General features: G+C 39.5%; 1 protein-coding gene across 2 annotated transcripts in view; it reads right to left on the bottom strand.

Moving 5' to 3' along the window:
- LOC126470494 (membrane-associated guanylate kinase, WW and PDZ domain-containing protein 1) overlaps nucleotides 1-26,295 on the bottom strand; it is a 407,605-nt gene that overhangs the window by 97,225 nt on the left and 284,085 nt on the right. For both annotated transcript variants that reach the window (XM_050098366.1, XM_050098367.1), the window contains exons 3-5: nucleotides 26,067-26,291; nucleotides 23,766-23,916; nucleotides 16,365-16,576 (exon numbers count right to left, since the gene is read on the bottom strand). In XM_050098366.1, the coding sequence (XP_049954323.1) occupies nucleotides 16,365-16,576; nucleotides 23,766-23,916; nucleotides 26,067-26,291 (588 nt within the window). The remainder of the gene's footprint in view (nucleotides 1-16,364; nucleotides 16,577-23,765; nucleotides 23,917-26,066; nucleotides 26,292-26,295) is intronic.

Raw genomic sequence — 26,295 nt, 5'->3', positions numbered from 1 at the left:
AACTACTTCAGGGTGTCTACTTGATCTTGCCAACGCGTACATTTCCTTTTTCCTTTCATGAGGTACTTTAATCCCTCTAGTGATCTTTGGTTTTTTACATGGCTGTTTAATGTACTGTCTGTTTAGCTTCTGCAGACAGCTACGTTCAAATGATGACACTAATTTATCATGGAATAGATTAAATTTTATGTTAGAATTTGTTCTTTATAAATATCATCCCAGGTCGTTTCTTGAAGACTATTCTTAAAAACATTTGTCCTGGAGTCATTAATATTATTCTAATTGATACCTACTGAGGAGTCTCCCTACTGTAATGCTCTATCTTATTTATCCTAACTAAGTGTGCATCATGATCAGAGAGATCATTTGTTGCTAGATTAACAGTTATTTTCTTGGTCTAAGCTTCACTAAAGGAAACAGTATCAGTTAGGGTGCTACTGGTTTTATCCACCTGTATTGGAAAGTTAATTACCGAGATCAAATTGTAGGATCCGAATAAGGTTTCCAGATGATTTTTCCTATCAGAATCCTTAAGAAAATCTACAACAGTGTCACCACAGATTTTTAACTGCTTGCTGCTGTCTGACAGTAACATATTAATGAAACCCAAATTATTCATAAACAGTTCAAAATTCCCAGTAGGGACCCACATATAGTTACAATTAAAAGTGAACTATTTTTCAGTATTAATTCAAAATCACACATTACTATGTGCTGATCACTACAAAATCTACTTGTCTCAATATTTTTGAACTAGTGAATTGCCTTAATATATGTAACAGCTCTTCCTTTTTCTGTATTAGTACTGGATGAGTAAGCTGTTAGAGTGTAATCTTTTACATGTAGCTTATCTAACCCCATGGTTATGTGGTGCTGAGACAGGCAAAGGATGTCTACCTTTTCAGAGCTCTCAAATTTTCAAAACAGACAAGAAACTCTTCTACCTTATAACTCAATCCTGTAATATTTTGATGAAGTAAGCAAACTCCAATTTTCTGTCAATTATTTAGCATTTCACGGAGCTCTTCTGTTATTTGATTTCTTTCAAAACAGGGTGCCTGAACCCTGATTCTAGCCTAAAAAAGGTACCTCTCTGACATACATAAACACAAGGATCTTGCTTTGGGTGACAGCAACCACCTGTACATTTTCTGCAAGAAGCTCAGCCAATCTATCATTCATTCTCCTATTCAGGTGCCAGCCATGCCTAGTATATCCCCACCTCCCAATTGTTACAACAGGAATTGCACTCATATAAGATATCATTTCAGTTAGCAGCAATCTGCTCAACTCGCCAGGTCACCCACGGTGCTGTAATTACTGTCCTTAGTCAGGTTGTTCCTTGCTCCTAGGTACTGCCCTTAGCCAGGCTGTTCCTTGCTCCATCTACGAGGGCAGTTCAATAAGTAATGCAACACATTTTTTTTCTGAAACAGGGGTTGTTTTATTCAGCATTGAAATACACCAGGTTATTCCCCAATCTTTTAGCTACACAACACTATTTTTCAACGTAATCTCCATTCAATGCTACGGCCTTACGCCACCTTGAAATGAGGGCCTGTATGCCTGCACGGTACCATTCCACTGGTCGATGTCGGAGCCAACGTCGTACTGCATCAATAACTTCTTCATCATCTGCGTAGTGCCTCCCACGGATTGCGTCCTTCATTGGGCCAAACATATGGAAATCCGACGGTGCGAGATCGGGGCTGTAGGGTGCATGAGGAAGAACAGTCCACTGAAGTTTTGTGAGCTCCTCTCGGGTACGAAGACTTGTGTGAGGTCTTGCGTTGTCATGAAGAAGGAGAAGTTCGTTCAGATTTTTGTGCCTACGAACACGCTGAAGTCATTTCTTCAATTTCTGAAGAGTAGCACAATACACTTCAGAGTTGATCGTTTGACCATGGGGAAGGACATCGAACAGAATAACCCCTTCAGCGTCCCAGAAGCCTGTAACCATGACTTTACCGGCTGAGGGTATGGCTTTAAACTTTTTCTTGGTAGGGGAGTGGGTGTGGCCCCACTCCATTGACTGCCATTTTGTTTCAGGTTCGAAGTGATGAACCCATGTTTCATCGCCTGTAACAATCTTTGACAAGAAATTGTCACCCTCAGCCACATGACGAGCAAGCAATTCCGCAGAGATGGTTCTCCTTTGCTCTTTATGGTGTTCGGTTAGACAATGAGGGACCCAGCGGGAACAAACCTTTGAATATCCCAACTGGTGAACAATTGTGACAGCACTACCAACAGAGATGTCAAGTTGAGCACTGAGTTTTTTGATGGTGATCCGTCGATCATCTCGAACGAGTGTGTTCGCACGCTCCGCCATTGCAGGAGTCACAGCTGTGCACGGCCAGCCCGCACGCGGGAGATCAGACAGTCTTGCTTGACCTTGCGGCGATGATGACACACGCTTTGCCCAACGACTCACCATGCTTTTGTCCACTGCCAGATCACCGTAGACATTCTGCAAGCGCCTATGAATATCTGAGATGCCCTGGTTTTCCGCCAAAAGAAACTCGATCACTGCCCGTTGTTTGCAATGCACATCCGTTACAGACGTCATTTTACCGTACAGCACTGCCACCTGTCGGAAGTCAATGAAACTATACGAGGCGAAGTGGGAATGTTTGAAAATATTCCACAAGAAATTTCTGGTTTTTTCAACCAAAATTGGCCGAGAAAAAAAATGTGTTGCATTACTTATTGAACTGCCCTCGTATTACAATATCCCGATCCTCTTTGACAAAAGCTTTGCACAAACTCCTTATGGCCTCTGTCACCTGCCTAAGGCCAGCAACACTTGACCTGGTACCCTGTTACTAATTTGTCCTGGACCATCTGGCCCTACACCCCTCCCATGGCTACTACCTAGCAGCAAGACTCTCTTCTTCCTACTCTCTTTTGATACTGACCTACACTTAGCTTCTTTGAGGCAAGAACACTCTCTACATCATGAACAGCTTGGGACATACCATACTGGATTTTGTTGTTTCCAGCTGAAGCCCACACTTGGTGGGTTTCCTGTTATAACTTACGTCCTATGAAAATATGGCATTTTCTGTCACCAGCACATTGAGGAACTCTTCAAAATACATCATTATTGTTAGTTAGTTAGTTAGTTAGTTACATGTTCCATTGATCAATCTCATGGTAACCGTTATGATGCAGAATATGTCAAATGCATACAAAATGCATGCATGAATCAAGGTTCCTTTTTTCTTTCTTAAGCTTAAAATTTTTATTACATAACCCTTTTCCTTACTATACCAGCGATTGCTACACAAACACTTTCTCCACATACGCATTCATAATTACGCTACCGTACAAACATTAGGGTTACACTCGTCTGGTGTGAGACAATCCTGGGGGGTGTGGGGTCCACTGGGGGCTGAACCGCACACCAATAACCCTGGGTTCAGTGTGGGGCAGTGGTGGGGTGAGTGGACTGCTGTAGCCTGTTGGGGGATGTGTACCACTGTGGGCTGTAGTGGGGACAAAGCCTCTCCATCATTTCTAGGTCCCCAGTTCAATACAATACAATACAATACAGTACAATGCTAACTTACTAATTTCTATATCCTCAAAATTGGCAATTATTCTGATTGCAAAAGTTGCTGAACCTAGTCACTTGAGGAGATCCAAAATATGAATTTTCCAATTAACCCTGTAACTGCTCTGGACGTGTTAACATGCGTGCCTTTGTACCTGTCCCTGTATGCTCTGAACGTGTTTATGTGCCCCACCAGTCCTACCTGGTACTCTGAATGTGTGTTCGCGTTAAGATTCTCATCTATATGTATACCCAAAAACTTAGTATGCTCTACCATGGCTACTGACTTCTGTTGATATGTTATATTTACTGAAGGACCTGCACTCATTGTAGCAGAAAATTGGATGTACTGTTGACTTTTCAAAGTTAAGAGAAAGCCCATTCCCAGAAAACCAATTAAAAACTTTTCCAAAGACATTATTTGTATCATTTTCTATTGGAGTTTCTTTCATTGGCTTAATAATGATGCTTGTATCATCAGTAAACAGTGTCAGTTTAGCTTCTTATTTCAGATACGAAGGGAAGTCATTCAAGTATATCAAGAACAGAATGGGACGCATGATTGAACCCTGTAGAGCACCTAATGTAATTTCACCCCTGTCACATGAAGTGGCAAACTTCCTTAAATCACTTAAACCACATAAAGGAACTTTTTGCTTCCCTTTCTGTAGATATGACTTAAACCACTCATTTGCTGTTCCATTTATACCATAGAAATGTAATTTCTGTTATATAATGTCATGGTTCACACAATCAAATGCTTTGGATAAGTCACAGAAAATTCCTATTGGTGACATTTCACTATTTAAAGACTCTATTATGTGGGCAGTGGAATTGGATTTGCTGTCTCAGTGGAACAGCATTTTTGAAATCCTAACTGTGATTTAGTAAGTATCCCATTACTGTTGAGATGGCTAACCACTCTTGAGTACATTACTTTCTCGACAATTTTTGAAAATGCTGTAAGCAAGGATACTGGCTGGTAATTATTGGCATCTGTGGCACCCCTTTTTTGCGCAGAGGCTTGACAGTGCATATTTTAACATATCTGGGAATATATCTTGAATTATTGATGCATTCCATATGTGACTCACAACATCAGTTGTAACTGCTCCACCTTGTTTTATTATCTTGTTAGAGATGTCATCTACCCCCATAGAACATTTATTTTCCAAACATTTAATGACTGTTAGGTGAAAATTAATCTGACTTAAGATTTCTCAAAACTGACTCTTCCATGTACTGCTTGGCTTTTTCTTTTGAACTATTCTCATCAATTTTTTCACCTACACTTAAGAAATTGTTGTTAAATACATTAGCCACTTGTGTACTGTTGGTTAAGATGGTCTCATTCCCTTTAAAAGTAATACTACCTACCCCATTGGTTACTTTTCCTGTCGCCCTTCTATCAACATTCCATACGGATTTGATTTTATTGCCTGGGTTGTTAATTTCATCTCTAACATACATATTTATTGATTTTGTAACAACTTTTCTCAGTAGGTTGCAATAATTTTTATAGTGTAAAATTACTTATGGGTCTTTGCTAATTCTTGCTGTCTCATACAGTTTTCTTTTTATTTCTGAAGAAACTTTAATACCTGCTGTAACCCAAGGTTTCTTTGAAAACGGTTTTGTGTTGCATTTAGTAAATTTTTATAAATTTATTAAGAAATATGTTGCATTTATCATTAGCATTTGGCTCACTATATACATCTGCCCACTTAACATTTCTTAAACTTTCTCTGAAGTGCTCTGTAGATACCAGGTTGAGCGACCTTACACTTTTACTTAATGGTTCCTTAACTGTACACCCTGCTAGGTTTTGTAAGTTAATCAATTGTGCATCATGGTCTGATAATCCATTTATCACAGGGAAAGCACGTGTTAGTTTTACATCCTCTTGCTGTACGAATACATTATCTATTAGAGTACTACAGTCTTGAGCTACACGTGTAGGGAAATTGATCACTGATTCTAAGTTATATGTCATTAATAACACTTCTAGTTCACTTTTCCTATCAGAATTGCTTAGGAAGTTTACACTGAAATCAGCACAGGTTAATAACTTCTTTTTGTCTGACAGACAGCATAACAGGGAGTCAAACTTTTTTATGAATATCTCCCAATCTCCTAATGAGGACCTGCACACTGTTGCTAACATCAACACTACATTATCTAGATGTAGTTCACATGCACAAAATTCAAAGTGCTGATTGACACAAAGTTTGCTTGCTTCTACAGTTTTGTATTTATACCCTTGTTTTGCATAGATGGGAACTACACCTTTATCCATGCTAGATCTGCAAGTGTAAGATGCTAAATTATACCCATTTATACTGACACTTTCCATCCCCACAGTTATCTGGTTTTCAGACAGACAAAGTATAGCGATCTCATTCTTATTTTTGAGATCATCTAAACACACTAACAACTTATCTACTTTATTTTTTATTCCCCTGATATTTTGCTGAAGTAAGTTGATACTTATCCATCATTTTGATTTGCAACTCCTTGTATTGGCCGTGTTTGCAGTTAAAATTGTTGGATGTGAGGTCCGCCAGTTATGCAAAACACAGTTTTTCTCAGTACCCAAACATGTTCACATTGCAGAATAAATAAAAACGAAAACTCACTGATGATGGCACAGTGGTGCCAAAACATGTTTGGGTACTGAGAAAAACGGTGTTTTGCATAACTGGCGGAGCTCACATCCAACAATTTTAATTTGATACTAACCTTAGCTTTATCCCTATTTACTGTACATGAAGCTTCTTTTATTCTATTCTTCTAGATTGTTGTCTGTCTGGACTTTGCCTTTAACCTAAAAAACCTGTCTGCCTTCTCCCATTAACCACAGGGATAATCCCTTGTGTGACTTTGGCCCCCCGTACAATATCTCAGTATGATTTACTGAATAAAATGATGGGGAAACATTGTACTGGCCGTTAAAGAATTTTCTTATTTGGTTATTCCTGTATCGTAAGTTGTGTGTTATGAAGGTATACTGTTTCAAGGAAATGATGCATTGAAGAATCATCAATAATGCATTGCTCTTGGCATGATTTATTATAATTAAATGACAGTTAATAACATTAAAGCCTCCAAAAGATCATAACATAAAAGATGTGGTTGTGTGTTCCTGAAGTTCAAGCATAGTGAAATGGATAAAGCCATGGAGTTATGAAGTTATGTGTAGTGGCTTGCTATGTCCAACACTTTTTTTATTTACCTTCAGATTTCCTAAAAGTTTCTGGAACTTTCGTATTAATTTAATATAAGTGTGTTCTATATAATATTCAATGTTACATAAATATATGTGAAGTTACTCTCAGGAGGTCATTCACTTCTGTGAACATGCCAAGGAACATGGAGCAACAAATCATGAGATTGCTTTCTCATCACTGCCCGATTCACTTGCAATTCAGCATTTATTTTTTCATCCAAAAATGTTAATGCTGCAGTGAATAAATAATGTTTTGTTTGTTTTTTGCTTTATCTACTATTTGCAGCAGGATATTTTGCACTTTGTTGTTTCAGGCCTTTCCATTTTGCAGCTTCTATAAATTCTGCTACTGAACAGAATCAGTTATCAAGTAAGAATGACCATTGGGTTTTATTAAAAAGCAACAATGATAAAAATAATTTCTGCTTATGTGGAAGAGTATTTCAAATTTTATGGCACTACTTGAAATGGAACTTTCGTTAGTTGATGTTTACTGACTCGACATAGAACTTTCCTTTTTGCCTTATAACATGTTCATGGGTATTGAAGTTTGGATTGTGTATACTACAGTCTGAACAACGCAAGTAGCATATGGACAAGACAGGAAATGAGCATTTTAATAGGGTTAACACAGGAATTTTACACCAATCCATTTTTGTAAACAAACTACATGATTTGGTTCTGTGTCTCATGTGGTTGGTTTAGTGTCTGAAGCCACATCAACATTAGGTGTGTCATAAATTACAGCTTCCTGCACCTATGAACAGATTGTAACGTTCAATCATTTCAATATTCTGTATAGCTTCCTTTGGCTGCAATGTAGTATTGAACCATGTTTTAACACAATCAGAGGAGTATTGGATGTTGTTAGGAGGGGGAACAGTTCTATGTTACTTCCATCTATTTTAAAATTTGTTACTGGATATTATTAGTGATGCTGGCAGAGACCAGATGCCACCCCATCATGTCCAAAACATGTTAAATGGGGAGACAGGCCTGCTGACCATGTTGGCACGGGAGCTGACAAGACACCCTTCAGATTTTTGCAATGAATCTCAACCTTTCATCAACTTTTCTTACCACTAGTTTTATTCGGTGATTACTCTGTCGGTCACTCCAGGTGGTTACTCCCAAATATTTTAGGGTTGTTACCGTTTCCAGTGCTTTGTTGGCCATAGTATAATGGAAGAGTAATACTTATTTTGCTTATTTATCCAGAATATAACACATTTATTTATGTTGTAGGTTCACTGCCAGCCCCGGGACCAAATGTCGATCCTTCGCAAGTCTTCTCATATTTTGCAACAACCTTCTAATGTTGTCACTTTCTGTTTACAACAGCATCATCTGCCAATGGCCTCACAGGTATTCCAACAGTACCCACCTAGTTGTTTAAATATTGTAAGCAGTAACAGCTCTGTAACACCCCCCTGGGATACTTCAAATATTAGTGTTAAGAACATGCTGAATTCCACTTGCTAGGAAGTCATAATGCAGTCTTAAAGTTAGTCCATTATTCTATAAGCTTTTTTTTAACTAGGTGAATCACAAGTCTTTGAAAAGCCAATGAGCATGATATCAACCAGGGTGTTATTATCTATTGCTCTCTGCATCTCAAGGATGAACAGAGCAAGCACAGTTTGTAGAAATCGACATGGGTTCTGCAAACAGTGATATTATCAGAGGGAAATTTCATTCTCCAGAAAAGGTCATAACATGTGAACATTAAACATATTCCATAATTCTACAAAAATTATCTACATCATTCCTATGACCATTCTTGGCAATAAGAATGACCTGCTCCTTTTTCTAATAACTTGAAATGCTTTGCTGCTACAGTACTCTACTACAAATTGCTGCTTGAAGGGTGTCAAGTTCTTTCACATAATTTATAAAGAACTGACTTTATGTACGGCCAAAGCTCCTACGGACTTTTTTTTTTTTGTCACACCAGTCAATAAAATTATGAACTTTAATTTACTGAATGCTTCTGGGAATGCTCTTCTTACATCCATCCTGGTGCCTCTTGCTTTTGATTGTCGACAATTGTGACTTGTTTTAAATATGCAACAAATCACTCTGCTTACATAAAAATTTTCTGCAACTATGTGTCTTTCTATCACTAACAACCTTACTAATACTTGTATTAAAAAGTGTACTGTACTATACTTTTCAACTTTATCCTGTGATACTTCAAATATTCATCAATCAAGATCAATGTTTGATGTTCAACTGCTAAGATAAATTACAATGTGTTTCTCGTCACTTGCCACACAAAAATATTGTTGTACTTAAACATTTCTTGTTACATCTGTAGTCATTCATGCTCCAATAGATTTATAGTCACCAATGCCCTCCTCCAACGTCAATGAAATGAATACTTTCAGTATGTTAGTTACTATGATGTCTAAGACATTGCTCATCCAAAAGCAGTTCTCCAACTAGCAACTTGAAATCTCCCCTATAACTGTAGCATTATCAGGAACTTTAGCCATGTTCTTCCCGTTTTCTCTGACACATTCTATCACTGTAAAGTAGGTAGTCCACAAAGCATCTGATTAGCATACTTAACCCACAATTGCCACTAACCTATACACAGTTTATTTCAAACTCAGAATCTAATAATCTGACTACATATGATCAAATTCTTTATGGCAATAAACACTCCGCCACAATGGCATCCAACCTATTCTTGTGATACTATTTTCAGGGACCTTACCATCCACATTGCTGCAGTTAACTAATACTACATTAACATTTTCTGATATGGAAGGATGGACGTTCACTGTTTACAATATGGATGACCTACTCCCTTGTCTGATAACACCTAGTTCATCATCAAGCCATCACTCTCCAGTTATCCCCCCCCCCCCACTTTCCCCAATGGACAAAACACACCTAATCTACTACTTGAGCAGCCAGCCACTTTCTGTAAGTAGTGTACACTAGACCCATTTAAAGGGCTTTAAGATTGTCCACTCCATAGTGAATGTTAAAAAAAACTGCATCCGGGGTTGACCACCAGCAGAACCTCGTCAACATCTAACACAAGACCTCCCAGCAAACAAACTGAGATAGCCTTTCATCCTGACCCACCAACTATTTTCCTGAGGTACTCCATCACCCACTCAACACTGGACTTCCCAATGACCAACATCTCCAAACTCTGTACTTGTTCAGAATTTGCAGGAAGATTGGCCACGACCCCAGCAGACAAAGCATCCACTGTATCAAAAAAACAAAAGTGTACAATGCAGTATAATCACTGACAGTGAGATTGCTTGTCTACTTTTCTGCAACTTGATAGCAGCAAACCCAAAACTAGCCTCAATTTTTATTAAACTAGTTGAGGTCGGATGCACAGTGATGAGGTGCGAGAGAAAGCATGGCAAAGAGCACCAATGCTCACTCCTGAGTTTCCAGGAAATGATTCCCAATGTTCCTGTTGACACTATGGATGTACAAGGGTGTGCTGAAAAGTAATGCCCTCGAATTTTTTATGTGAAGACTCTTAAAACTTTTTAAATAAAAAAATTTACCAACATTCCACATCTTTATTCTTCATGTCTACCTATTTGCAGCCCTCTGCTGCTACAGGGCTCCAATTGCAGTGCGTAGCACGCGGTGATGAGAAACAGCGTGCTGTAATAGTGTTTCAAATTCGAAGAATTAATCCACAGATGGAGCACCTTCTCCTTCAGCACAATGCCAGATCATATGTGAACGTTGTGACATCAGCAACAATCTGTCACCTCGGATTCACTGTCAACAATCACCCTCTATATAGTCATGATTTGGCCCCATCTGATTTTCATCTATTTCTGAAACTTAAACAACACCTTCAAGAACTTCACTTTGATAATGATGAAGCAGTGCAAGCAGAGGTGTGGTGGTTTCTCTGTCAACGAAGTCAAACATTCTACAGTGATGGTAACAACAAACTAGTCTCATGTTGGGAGAAATGTGTTCATCACCAGGGAGACTGTGTTGAGAAATAAATATGTAGACATGAAGAATAAAGATATAGAATCTTAATAACCTTTGTTTTAGTTAAAAAGCTTGAAGAGTTTTCATGTACAAAATTCTGTGGCATTACTTTTCGACACACCCTTGTAACATCAAATTTAATGTCTGCTGCAACTACCATGTGATCAGAATGATCACTCGTGCAACATAACAGTCCAGGTGTGAATATGTATGCCGCTGTTGGCCAGAAACATGACATATTATATTAACTTTAGCATGTCTACAATGAATAACGGCGCGCTTTCTGGTGCTCAGCCATGTAGTTGGCTCCATTTCACTGCATGATATTTTGATGACTGACCCATCCATCTTCTACATATACTGCAAACAATGTCATTACACCTACTAGCTGCCTGCACTTCAACTAGACCATGAAGCATTGTTGGTGTTGTGCCACTATTTATAGCCAATTTCAACTCCTGGCACTGTGATAATGTGCCTGAAGAGTTCTGTGCTACAGTCATTGACATTTCCCTCAATTTTTTCCAAGGATTCAGAATGTGGAATTCTCCTATGGAAGGAGAGCAGATCAAAGTTCTCCATTATATACATTTACCACAGCCACAAATGACTGAGGTGATGTACAAAGTGGGCAGAGTTGCGAATGTCGTGCTCAAACTTCCCAGCATATTTGCTGACAGTGTGTGTGTGGTGTTATGCTACCTAGTATGTTAATGCACCAATATTACTAACTATAAGTCTTAAAGAATGCCTTCCTTATGCATCTTAGGAAGCCTGTAAAGGTTGTGGTGGAATAGTCGTTCATGTTCTAACACCCTTAATGATGTTACATGACAAGCCTGATGTAGGTAATTTCATTCAGAAGACTGAAAATCTTTTTGTTGTAGTCCATGAGCAACATCAACATCAGCGTTGTTCTTGTCAGCTAACAAAATTATGTTCACTTTCTTCCTGCAGATTTTCAAATGCTACTCATTTTTTCCTGGCATCTACATCTACATTTACATTTATACTCCTCAAGCCACCCAATGGTGTATGGCGGAGGGCACTTTATGTGCCACTGTCATTACCTCCCTTTCCTGTTCCAATCACGTACGGTTCACGGGAAGAATGACTGCCGGAAAGCCTCCATGCGCGCTCGAAACTCTCTAATTTTACATTCGTGATCTCCTCGGCAGGTGTAAGTAGGGGGAAGCAATATATTCGATACATCATCCACAAACAAACCCTCTAAAAACCTGGACAGCAAGCTACACCACTATGCAGAGCGCCTCTCTTGCAGAGTGCACCACTTGAGCCTGCTAAACATCTCCGTAATGCTATCACGCTTACCAAATAACCTTGTGACGCAACGTGCCGCTCTTCTTTGGATCTTCTCCATCTCCTCTGTCAACCCGACCTGGTACGGATCCCACACTGATGAGCAATACTCAAGTATAGGTCGAACAAGTGTTTTGTAAGCCACCTCCTTTGTTGATGGACTACATTTTCTAAGGACTCTCCCAATGAATCTCAACCTGGCACCCGCCTTACCAACAATTAATTTTATATGATCATTCCACTTCAAATCATTCCACATGCACACTCCCAGATATTTTACAGAAGTAACTGCTACCAGTTGTATGTTCCACTATAACCATACAATAAAGGATCCTTCTTTCTATGTATCCACAATACATTACATTTGTCTATGTTAAGGGTCAGTTGCCACTCCCTGCACCAAGTGCCTATCCGCTGCAGATCTTCCTGCATTTCGCTGCAATTTTCTAATGTTGCAACTTCTCTGTATACTACAGCATCATCCGCGAAAAGCTGCATGGAACTTCCGACACTATCTACTGGGTCATTTATATATATTGTGAAAAGCAATTGTCCCATAACACTCCCCTGTGGCATGCCAGAGGTTACTTTAACGTCTGTAGACGTCTCTCCCTTTGAGAACAACATGCTGAGTTCTGTTTGCTAAAAACTCTTCAATCCAGCCACACAGCTGGTCTGATATTCTGTAGGCTCTTACTTTATCAGGCGACAGTGCGGAACTGTATCGAACGCCTTCCAGAAGTCAAGGAAAATGGCATCTACCTGGGAGCATGTATCTAATATTTTCTGGGTCTCATAAACAAATTAAGCGAATTGGGTCTCACACGATCGCTGTTTCCGGAATCCATGTTGATTCTTACAGAGTAGATTCTGGGTTTCCAGAAATGACATGATACACGAGCAAAAAACATGTTCTAAAATTCTACAACAGATCGATGTCCGAGATATAGGTCTATAGTTTTGCGCATCTGCTCGACAACCCTTCTTGAAGACTGGGACTACCTGTGCTCTTTTCCAATCATTTGGAACCTTCCGTTCCTCTAGAGACTTGCAGTACATGGCTGTTAGAAGGGGGGCAAGTTCTTTCACATACTCTGTGTAGAATCGAACTGGTATCCCATCAGGTCCAGTGGACTTTCCTCTGTTGAGTGATTTCAGTTGCTTTTCTATTCCTTGGACACTTATTTCGATGTCGGCCATTTTTTCGTTTGTACAAGGATTTAGAGAAGGAACTGCAGTGCGATCTTCCTCTGTGAAACAGCTTTGGAAAAAGGTGTTTAGTATTTCAGCTTTGCGTGTGTCATCCTCTGTTTCAATGCCATCATCATCCCAGAGTGTCTGGATATGCTGTTTCGAGCCACTTACTGATTTAACGTAAGACAAGAACTTCCTAGGATTTTCTGTCAAGTTGGTATATAGAATTTTACTTTCGTATTCACTGAACGCTTCTCGCATAGCCGTCCTTACGCTAACTTTGACATCGTTTAGCTTTTGTTTGTCTGAGAGATTTTGGCTGCGTTTAAACTTGCAGTGAAGCTCTCTTTGCTTTTGCAGTAGTTTCCTAACTTTGTTGTTGAACCACGGTGGGTTTTTCCCATCCCTCACAGTTTTACTCGGCACGTACCTGTCTAAAACGCATTTTACGATTGCCTTGAACTTTTTCCATAAACACTAAACATTGTCAGTGTCGGAACAGAAATTTTCGTTTTGATCTGTTAGGTAGTCTGAAATCTGCCTTCTATTACTCTTGCTAAACAGATAAACCTTCATCCCCTTTTTTATATTCCTATTTACTTCCATATTAAGGGATGCTGCAACAGCCTTATGATCACTGATTCCCTGGCACTGTTGGATCTAAGCACTGGCACTTTGGTAAGCTTCCCACAAGTTCAACAGCAGGCCTCTTCTGCTGCTTCCAGTGGGAATCAACTCTCTCTTGTACCAGTCCCAGGCTTGACACATAATGCTATTAGCTACTGGTGTGTTAATATCATGTTTGTTTTGGCAAAGGTATGAACAACTTTTCATCTTGACACCTCGTTTGGAAGATCAGTGCACTATCCCACTTTTATATGTTGCTGAATATCTCCTCGCCATAGAGTCAAGTGATATGATGTCGTTTCTCAGGTTCTATTGTCCAATGGTGTGTTTTTGCTTGTTCAGCCACTTTGTTGATTCCATTTTTGTGCACAGTATTTCAATAATCAACCCAATTGTCCTCTTCACGTGATGCATTATTATGCACAGTTGCCACCTGGATGCCATCCAGACTGTGAATGTTGGTGATGTGCCACTATTTGTAGCAGAGTTTGACTCCTGATGACTGCTATGTCCTTCGATGCCGATTTTTTTTTTTTTTTTTTTGGAGCCCACGCTGTTACTCTGTGAATGGACATTCTCTCAGCAATCTCTAGCCTTGATGAGATGGCTGGAAAGCTCTTAGTAAACTGAATTCCAGATGTGAAACCTTGTTTAAACTGAAAGCATCATACTGGCTTATTAGTTTTACCATCACCTTTATTTTGACAAAATACTTAATTACACTGTCCTAGAGATTCAGCAGTTGTGCCACAATACTGGCCTCCTCATGTTTCATCATTAACTTAAGGCAGTGCTTCGCACCAGTGATCTGCCTGATTATTTAAGTCATGTGTGTTGCTGATGTTCCTTGCAATTCCCTCAACTTTTCTAATAGTTTTCCTCATATAAGACACACCACATTCGCACAGGATGCGGTACACACCCGGCTTTCGGACACTTAGATCACCTTTAACATTACAAGGAAGACATTTTACCTTTGTTGACGGTATTGTACGGAACTGGGAACCTAGAAATGATGGAGAGGCTTCATCCCCGCTGTAACCCTCATCACAGGTTCACAACCCCATAACAGGCTACAACAGTCCCCTCATCCCACCACCGCCCAATACCGAACCCAGGGTTATTGTGTGGTTCGGCCTCCAGTGGAACCCCCCCCCCCCCCCCACCTCCCTCCCCCAGGAACGTCTCACACCAGACGAGTGTAACCCCAATGTTTGTGTGGTAGAGTAATTATGGTGTATGCATATGTGGAGGAAGTGTTTGCGCAGCCATCGCCGACATAGTGTAACTGGGCGGAATAAGGGTAACCAGCCTGCATTCACTGAGGCAGATGGAAAACCGCCCAGACTGGCCGGCATACCGGACCTTGACATTAATCCATTGGGTGGATTTGTGCCAGGGTCCAGCATGCCTTCCCGCCCGGAAAGCAGAGTGTTAGACCGCATGGCTAACCAGGCGGGCTTTGTTGATGGTAGTGAAATATACTGGATGCCATCTTTCTGGAAGAGTCTACCAATATTTCCAGAGACTGGGCCAGCATAAGACAGATAAGAGATTCTGGGCTTCTCTTTTTCTTCCTCAGTCTCAACCTTTTCCTCAGGTGTCATTTATTTTGACTGCAATGCTGGCTTAATTTTTCGACCAGAGTACATGTTCCTTCAGAACAGTATTCATAAGTGTTTTAATTCTTCAACAAGTTTCTCTTTGTCCGACAGCATCTAAGGTCTATAAATCAGACACTTTAGCATGGAATTTCTTTGTGACATACGACGGTGGCTCGAGGCGTGGAAATGGAGGTCAGTGTGTGTAGGTTTCCTATATACACTGTGACCCAAGGATTCAACCACTCATCCACTAACTAACACATCACAGAAACATCATTTGCCCTCTTTTTCATGTTACATAATAAATTTAATAGTAAGATGGAGAGTGTTCAAATGAGCAACAGATGTGCATCAAGGGACATATGGAACACAAGGAGCCACACTCGTCTGTAAATAGTAGCATGACAAAAACAATACGTAATAGCCTGGTTGGCATCCAAATAACGAGCACTCATAATAACCAGCTCACAATACCTGAGGGAGACAACCAGATCAGTCACCAAAATGGTATGCAAAAAAGTGGGGACAACAACTCGGCTCAACACCCGAAACACATCATCAATTATTCACACCAAGAAAACTTGAAAAATCATGCCTACAATCCTGTTACTCAGTAAAATAAAATTTAGAAAAAAAAAATGGACCATTATCTCATCAAGTAAAATACAATTGTTACAAGTCCACTCTTGCTTACACTCTACTCACTCTACTGGTAACCTCAGCCAACAATGTTTCAACTTTACATCTTTAGATGTGTTCATTTCCCACCACTGAAACACCCTTAATAAATAGGAGAATTATCTGTAGAGCTGGAGTCCCCATGTTGAACAGAACTCTTTATTTCACTTACCTCCACTGTCTTGAGCTGCCCTTTTTGCCTGTATGACTGGATTCTCATACTGTGTTCTCCTATTCACGTGATCTATGTAGTAGGTACCATAATGGGGATCATCAATTTTCTCCCACCCATATGGCAGCTCATCATCGAGGCATTCTTCAAGTGATTTCTTTTGAAATTTAGACAGGCGAGGATCTAGCCAATGTGAAGTACCAGAGTTATGGCTAGAAACAACAAAAAATTTCATGCAGTGAGTCACTCTTACTGATTCTATAAATTATTTTAAAGGCCTTTTTTATGGATAAGCGGAGTAATTTTAGACATGCCAGAGACAAATGATGTTGACAGACACCCGTTTATGTTATTAATGGCGACAAACATTACCCTAAACGCTTAATTATGGCCTTCCTTATACCTAGCTTAATTATTAATCAATTCATGAAATGCAAGAAAACTGAGAGGAGTGCAAAACACAATAAAAATATTTTTAAATGTATTCTAGAACTAAAAACCTGGGTTGACATACACTGCCTCACAAAAAAGGTGAAGCACCCAGAAAGGGAACAGGAAACAAAATGAAACTTCATGGGTTGAGAGGGTATGTGACGTTATTCCAGTGATTAAAAAATCCAGTCAGATTTACAAAGAACTGGCAGTATGAGCCCACTTATCAATACGATGTTGCACCGCCTTTGGCCACAACTGTTGTAGCTTGTCCTTGATATCCTGGATTCTGGAACCAGGATGGAGTTGATGTCCAAGCAGGTACTATACATTCTATTGGGGGACAGATCTTTCTCCCCATAGGAGTATCTCAACATCACACAAACAGCTCAAAGAGACATGTGTCAAGTATTGATGAGCACTGTCCAGCTGAAAAATGGCACCAAGATACTGTGACATAAAAGCTAACAGATGAGGATGCAGGATGCCTGTGACGTACCACTGTGCATTCAGAGTTCCCTCAATCATTACCAGCTGTCATTTGTAGTCATCTCCAATGGCTTCCCATACCACGATGCCAGTATTAGCACTAATGTGCCTTCCTAAAATATTGAAAGAATGGGACCTCTCTCAGTAGGTCACCACCATACTCGTTGACTAAGGTTACCTGGGGCAGTGGAGAACTGTGATTCACTGCTGAACACAGTGTGACACCATTCATCAACAGTCCATGCTTCCCTGTCACAGCACCTTCCCAAACACAGCTGTTTGTGTTGGGGCGTTTCTTTTGTTTTGTTTTGTTTTAGGGTGCTAAAGCAACTAAAGTCATATGTGTCCATGTCAGAACAGAACACTAAGATAAAAAAGGAGTTAAAAGTGGCATGTTAAGCCCAACTGATGGAAGAAAAGACAACTAAAAACAAGGACTTCCTCTTGGAGAAAGGTCCACAAAATATGCTGTAGAGACAACAGAGGTCCTGAACTAAAGAGCAAACATCCTTCGCCATATCGCTACGAAAGATAAAAAGTAAAACATGGTCAACAGCCCATGCATTGTTCACCAAAACAGCCGGCAACGCAGACGTAAAACATACAGTAGAACGTAGGTGGTTAAAAAAGGGCATTCAGTCATGATATGGTGAACTGTCGAAGGTTGATGACAATGAGCAAAAAGTCATGGCAGATCAGCACTTAACAAATGGTGACAGCTTAAAAGATAATGCCCTATATACTGCTTAGCTAAAATGATCTCCTTGTGGCGAGAGGTGGTCAGCCAAGCAGCTGTGAGAGGTTTAATTCCCGGGTGCTTGTTTCCATGAAGGGAAGGCCTGTGGTGATGCCAAAGTGACACCATCTGCTGACAAATGGCAACTTGTATATCAGCAGAAGGAATGGAAGAACTAGTGGGCCTTTGCAGCAGTGTTAGCAGCCTCATTTCCTACCAGACCAATGTGACCAGGGCCCCACATAAACATCACAGTGGCTCTCTTAAAAGTGGGCAACCAGAAGCTTTCTTGGACCCATTGCACTAAGGGATGGACTGTGTACAGTGCACAGAGGCTCTGAAGGGCACTGAGAGAATCGGACCAAATGACACAATTGAAAAGCCTGTGTTGCAAGAGGGACATGCCCATACTGGCAGTCAAAGGAGTCATCGAAGAAGGAGGCATAGAATGGGTGGACGGGCACGGCAGACAAACAGCATGTGTATCTGTTGAGGAGAACATCACATCAGTATGACAGCAGTAGTTCGGCAGCTTCTGCATACAGACTCTCAACCGGGCTAGTGTAAAAGGCACCAGTAGTCAAATGGATGCTACAATGGCAGCCTGTATTTAGTCAGCATAAGATGTATGGATGTGCAGATGCATAAACGAAACACCCATAGTCTATTTTCGAACAGACAAGGGAACAGTACAAATGAAGGAGGGTAGTACGATCTGCTTCCCAGGAAGTACCACTTAGGACAAGCAGGACACTGAGGGACCGGTACAGTGGGTGGCCAGGTAAGACATGTGGGAACACAAAGAAAGTTTCATATCAAGCATGAGCCCAAGGAATTTTGTAGTTTCAGCAAACAGAAGAGCAACAGGCCCAAGATGTAAAGACAATGGAAGAAACCCATTGTGACACAGAAATTCATACAAACACTTGTCAGTGGTAAAGCGAACGCCATTGTCAATGCTCCACAAGTAAAGACGATTGAAACATCACTGAAGACGCCACTCATGGAGACAAGTAGATGAAGAACTACAATAAATTGCAAAATTGTCACCAAAAAAGAAGCTGGAGATGCCCAGCAGGAGACAGGGCACAACAGGGTTAATGGCAATAGCAACAAGGATGACGCTCATGACAGAGCCCTGGGGCACCCCGATCTCCTGGATAAAAGTATCTGACAAAGTAGAAACCACACAGCCCTTGAAAACTCTGTCTTTTAAAAATTATTGAAGAAAACCAGGCAGGCGGCCTGGAAGGCTCCAGGTGTAGAGTGTACAGAGGATACCAGTCCTCCAGCAGCTGCCGTAGGCTTTCTCCAGATCAAAAAACATGGTCACAGTCTGGTATTTCTGCAGAAAAACCATTCATGACATGGTTTGACAAAGTTACGAGATGGTCAACTGCAGAACGGCGCACCCACAATCCACATTATGTAATGCTTAGTAAATTGCGAGACTTGAGCCACCGTACCAGCTGGGCACGAATCATACATTCCACCACCTTGCAAACACAGCTGGTGAGAGAAATGGGGCAGTAGCTAGAAGGAAGCAGTTTGTACTTAGCGGGCTTCACTACAGGGATGACAGTGGCTTCACCCCAGCGTCTGGGAAATGTGCCATCGGCACATATGTGATTGTATGTATGAAGCAGGAAGTGCTTGCCCCAACAGAAAGGCACTGCAACATCTGAGTATGAACATTGTCCGGACTTGGTGTGGAAGATTGGGATGAACTGAGAGCATGATCTAGCTCCCACATAGTAAAGGTGGCATTGTAGGATTCACGATTCTGAGAGGAGAAGGGTATCACACAAGCCTCCTCCACTCATTTCTGATGGAGGAAGGCAAGGTGCCACTGGGTGGAGTTCGAAATCTCCACAAAATAGTGGCCAAAATGTTGGAGACAGCAATGGGGTCCACTATGACATCATTTTCTATGATCAGACCAGAAACTGAGAAATGGACCTTGTTCCCAGAGAGCCGTCTGAGGTTGACCCACATAATGGAAGAGGGAGTGGAACTGTTAAAGGAACTAGTAACTGAAATCCAGCTAGCTTTTTTGCTATTCCAAGGAATGCGACAACACTGTGCACGCAACTGTTTACAACAAAAGTAGTTGTCCATTGTAGGATGACAGTGAAAAACGCAGGGAGTACATCCCTGCATGCGAAATGCGTCACAGCAGGCCTCAGTCTACCAAGGGATTTGTTGGAGCATTAACAAATGGTAATTCGCTAGTCCGACTACTACTAGTGTCCAACCTATGGTGCGGATTGACATGGAATGTTGCAAGCAGTCCATTTTATTCTTAGACGGCAGGTGCAGACAAGGTGGATTAACAATGTGTTTGGTGCACCATATGGCAACCCTCCCTTGTGATGTTCAGACGTGGTCAACAGAGCTTTGACAAAAGTATGACTGCTCTCGCGTTCCCATGCAGTCCAACAGGATATTGCACTATTCGACCAGCTGACCAAATGGAGACTCACAATGTGAACCCATATGAAAACATGGCATCTACGTGTCCTTCACAGTTATCATTCAACACCTGATACTGTTCTTCATGCCCCTTATATAGCCTACCAGGCTTGGTAACATCAAACATGAGCAATTCCAATGCATTGTGGTGGCTGTTCTATCTGTCACAGAGGATTGCAACTCTAATCTTTTATATATCTGTGTATGCAGTTACACTGACATCTGACCATGTCTTGTGGGTGCTTGGTTTCTCTGGAAGTCAGTGTACAACGTATGATTAAATACATCATCAGGGATACATAGTTTAATATAGCAATCAATTCTATTGTCTGTCAAATCTAGCATATGAAAACTGTTCAAAAACATATGCAGGTAAAGATTTACAGCTGAAAGTTTGAAAAGGAAATATGAAGACTAAGAAAAAGCCACTTTCATTTTGCTAACTGCACATAATAAGATTGCCGTTTATAATACAGTTGTTGAGAAATTAAAATGTGGAGCACATAATTTTGTAACCATTTAATTGTCAGCTTTTGGATATGGTAAGGAAGTATATTAAAACCAGATGGTATTAATCAGAACTAAAATCATATTTCCAGATAATGGTTTGAACTTCTTAAGCCTGCCATAAATAAAATTTATATCCAATATAAATACACATGCTATAATTAATTCTGCAGTATTTTTACTGTCCACAGCAAGTCAATTGTAACCTAAACAATACCTATACAATGTACACAGGGTCTTAAAAAATTATTAAATATACGGAGTCTAATACTTCTGTGTGAGAGACGTCACTCAGATACGGCTTCCAAAACTGCTGATAACCAGTTTTTCAGTACTCCATGACATGTGATCTATCATCATATTGATATTAATCCTCCTGTTATATGTTACACGGTTCTGGGATAGCAGGCTTTGAATCAGTGAGCCTCATCATACACTATTATCAACTCATTTATGATTTCCACTGCTGGCATATATGTTCTACACATTTTTGTACCTAAAATATGAAAATTTAATACAAAACAATGAAGCAGTTTACTGATAAAATGTTGTGTGAATAATCTACTACAGTATAGATCTTTAACTAATACAAATGTTCCACCGGAAATTATCACGGGGATATTTAAGACGGAATGTTCAATTTTCAGATGTACTCCATACGTTAAGTGGACAAATTTTCCTGCTACTACATGACTGTGTGTGTTGTTCAGCATGAAAATAACAGAGTGGCCAGTATAAATCACAAGCACACTGAAGATTCTATACTCCTAAACATGATGTTAAGGGCTCATCTCCCATGAAAGAGAAAACTTTTGCAATCAGTGATATGTCTGCACATTTAAGGTAAACAAGGACAACATTGGGGAGAGGAGAGTCCCTCAGGTAGATACAATATTACTTAGAAACTGAAAGAGAGTATGTATTTAAAAAAAATAGAGTGGGCAACATCTGCATAAATAGAAGTTACAAAACTCCAACCGTTCTAATATTCGGAACAATTTTTGAAAGTCTCTTGAACTGTCATAGCTAACCAGAGTCAAATGTTTATCTACAATCAAGAACCTGATTAAGGTGGTGCAATAGCTTTTTTTAAAAAAAAAAAAAAAAAAACTTTATATCAATTCTGGAGAAGCAGGACTGAAATCCTCATCTGAATATTCACACTTAGGTTCACTTAACATGAATGCCAGGCTGGTTTACGGCCCAATTGTTGTCCAAACAATGCCTGTCCTCAGTCTCCAATGATCTCATCAACAATTGGACAATAAAATCTATTCTTTTTCCCCTCAGTTTCAATAAATACTTGGCAGTCATCAATGTCTTTCTATTCAGGTGCGAGACCTTCCTTTTTTAATGACCTACATTTTTCTGCATTTTTTCACTATTATGCTTACTTTACAAACCACTATTTATTTATTTCTCTGCAATACTAGCAATTTTTTACTTCCCACCTCCTTGTACAGTCCACTCTGAATTTACCTGCGAACCCCATAACTCACTAATGGTTACTGTAGCAATTCCTCACAGGAGTTTGGCATATAATGCAATGCAGCAGCAACCACATTTCTTAATCATTTAATCAGAAATTTCTTGCAACAGTACGCAATGCACAACTCATGTGCAATGAGGTTCGTTATAGATACTTAAAATGAATAGAGTAATTGATGGAAATCAATATGTAACATCAGAGGTTACACATGCATCTCAAGACATGTATTCCTAATGCAAAACAAATGATTAGAAAAATATATGCATAGATGCAAAATGAAACTAGAATTTACTTCATGGTTTGTACGGACAAGTTATTATGCCTCCATTACAGTACCAAACATTTATTCTAGATTCTAAAAGACATGAATGGAGAGCACTCTGCTCAGTCATTTGAAGACAAAATTTATGTACTGATTACAAATTTAAAACAAACAGGTTGTTTGCTGGTTCCCTTCAAGTTCAAATGAATCTTAATTCAAAAGTAAACTAACCTGACTTAGTCACACACGCATGTTTGCTGTAGCCTCTTAATATGTGTAAAAGCTTACGTGTCCAACAAGGAATAAAACATCCACCCAATCTTTAATCTTCACTGTTCAATAATATTTACAAATCATAAACAATAATTCAAAGTGCAGTTCAACATCAAATTAGCTAAAAGTAACTGAAGTGTCTGTAATTCTCTGTCTCATATGAATGTGCTATATAACACTATTGAATTTGAAATAGCATTATTTGGCTCAAATAATATCTACGAGAAAATGGGCACAATCCACAGCGCCACTATCTAAGATTTCAAATATCAGTAGCCACTGTGGAAAAGCAATTGAATGGTATCTTCAAAAAGTGCCCCAAGGCAATAAATATGTTACATAAAAAAAATCTAAATTATGCATAGCTAAGAACTGCGTACCACTGATAAAATTTAACGCAATTCCCAGCAGTGAACATTAGCTCAGTTTTGGAGTATTACTTCATGAGTTAGCTTCCCCAGTCTTGTAATCTTCAAACTCAGCAATTAACATAAACAAAATTTATGGCATACAAGTCAATAAGAAGAAATAACAACACACAACTGTCAAATTCCATTGGTGAGTAAATGAAAGATTCTGCACAATTATTATTATTACTATTTTCTGTCACTTATTACTCAAAGTACAAATCAAACAACAATCCAAAGTAACAACAAACTGCACATTTGTATCGGTAACACATTCTGTCCCTGTTTCATTAATATGTGAAATTAAAATGAAACAATACTCAATTAAACTTACTCAATGAAATACACTTCACCCCTGTCAGTGTAGGCCTTCTCCCAGTTAGGTGGCAGAGGACCTAGATCTGCGTGAAGAGATTCAGGGCCTTCACCAGAATGGTAGTAACTTGGAGGGTCAGTTGGCACCTGGTCTCCACTACTGTTGTATCCTGGTAACAATTAAATACAAGTCTGTCAAAAAGTATTGTGTGTATAAGAAATTAGCTTTTTACTGCCCACAATAGTGTAACAAAAAAATGCTGTTTCTCAAAATTTTCTTGCTCACTTATAAAACTTCACCGTCAATCTGTAAGGTTGCAGTATTTTTTGTTAAATATTTACTTGCTATCAGAATGTGGGGGTTCTTCTTTTGATGACAGAGAAATGAAAGGTTTGGAACAATATACCGATGAAAGGTATTGGCAGGAAAAACCACATAGCATCAATAGAGAGACAACATAATAGAATGAGAGGAAAATTCAAAATCTGTCTGTTACCAGGCTTCTTTTTCTATAGTTATTTAACTGAAAAGTCATTTTCAAATTCTGTTTTCTTGACAGATGAAATTTTTGTTACCCACCATGCAATTGGAATAAAGAGGAGTTATCTATGCCCTCAACTTACAGTTGCTATGACTGTCTACATTCCTTCCCTGGATGTCTTAAATCTACAATAAAAATAATTAAAAATGGAATAACCAGCATGGTATGAACATGAAACAAGAAACACTTCTCAGTCACATGTACTGAGAAAGTCTACTAATGCACTGTGAACTATTTTGAATATTAAATAATGCTCTTGAATCAAAACAAAATAATTTCAGCAGAGTAATTCAGTATGTTTAAGAGGCTGCAGCTCAGTTCTGTTTCACGTATTACTGCTGGAGGTGATTCCTATCAATCAGAGAATTTTATAAATTCACAATAATGAGGTAATCCACAAACAGTTAAACGATGCTGTCATCGATTGTTTTTAGGTTTCAACATCGATTTTACTATTCATTATCCATCAATGTGCTTCTAAACCCTCCTTCCTCTTTGCTGGATGTTCTCGATATTTGTAAGTAAATGTTTTTATTTTCGCAATAAATTTGGTAGTGACTTAAAGAAAAAAATAAGCTTTATGATTCCAGAGATTTAAAAAAAATTGGAGATAATCATTTGCTGTTTTGTGTCAATTTATTAATTTTTTTTTTACCATTGTGTAACTGCAAAAAATCTTCAGTTCTTTTTACACTACACAAATACATTTTGTTAATGAATAGGAAATGGCATGGCATGTAACTGGTTGTCTGATCATCTTTAGTTACACAAATTACACACACTGTGCATTCATTCAATAACTGTTCTTCACCAAGGCTGCTAGTGGATGCCTTTACCATCCATAAATAGTATTCTATAGGTGTCTCACAGATATTTGTGCTAACTTCACAATACTCCTAGCACAGAAATGAAGTTTCTTACTGTTCAGCGCACTAGCAATAGTTTGATTTTGTCAAAGTTATGCCCTTGGTATATATAAGTAGCGATCAAAAAGATTTTGTTTGAATGTTGTACAGTCCAGAATCAGTATGCCGATCAGGCAAAATCACCATGTGCAATAAGGCAAGAATTCCAGCAACATACCAGGCTGATAATGCCTGTTAGTAAAACATCATATCCTGAAGCGTGAAGAAGTCCGTAATTAACTACTGCAAAACATCTCCTGACAGGAATCATTGACCCTTCAAGGCTCCTTTTAAGGGACTGAAGGCATGGTCATTACATGGGGAGAGATCAAGACTATAGGGTGGGTGCTCGAGAGTCTCCCACTTGAGTTGGCACAACTTCTACACAATGACATTTGCGATATGGGCAATTGCATTAACATGAAGCAGCAGCACCCCTTGTCGCAGCTGGTTTTCGACAGACATGCTGCACCATACACATTCTTCATTCTGTAACATATCTCTACTGGTATTTGTTCTTTGGCAACCAAGAAAAGAATAACAGCATGTTGGTCCCATTTGGAGGCATCCAGTAATATTGATGCTATAGTTCACTTTTCTGCATTGGAAACACACAAATACCACACTGATCCCTTGCCTACATATCAGTGGTTATATACCAGCATCCAAGTCATGCTACGTAGCATATATATTGCAGCACCACCCTCAATTAGAAACTTTTTGATTGGCCCTTATACTTGGGACAGTACACTTTTTAGGCTCCCCGACCCCCCTGGAGATACGAAGTACTGTCTAAAACATGATATGTTGTGTACTGCATACTTTTGAGTGTGGTCACCTTCACTGTATGTAATAAAATATTATTTAAATTACCATCAAGTACATTTCCAGCAACAGGTTCAGGTTCCATGTTATTCTTGGCAGCCATTGCCTCCACGTTTGAACGATTTCGTTTGCGTTTTCCTTCAGAACTGGGATGTGCGCCTGGAAAAAGTGTCCCAAAAACTCCTACACTGTTGAGGTTCAAGTTGGAGCCACTGCTCTGTGGAGGCGAAACAGGTGCTTCTTTTGATGGTTTTGGAGTCCCATAGTGATTACCTAC

The sequence above is a fragment of the Schistocerca serialis genome, chromosome 3 (assembly GCF_023864345.2).
Source record: "Schistocerca serialis cubense isolate TAMUIC-IGC-003099 chromosome 3, iqSchSeri2.2, whole genome shotgun sequence".
Lineage (NCBI taxonomy): Eukaryota > Metazoa > Arthropoda > Insecta > Orthoptera > Acrididae > Schistocerca > Schistocerca serialis.
The sequence above is the reverse complement of the archived record's forward strand: the minus strand, read 5'-3'. Positions and strand labels throughout refer to the sequence as shown.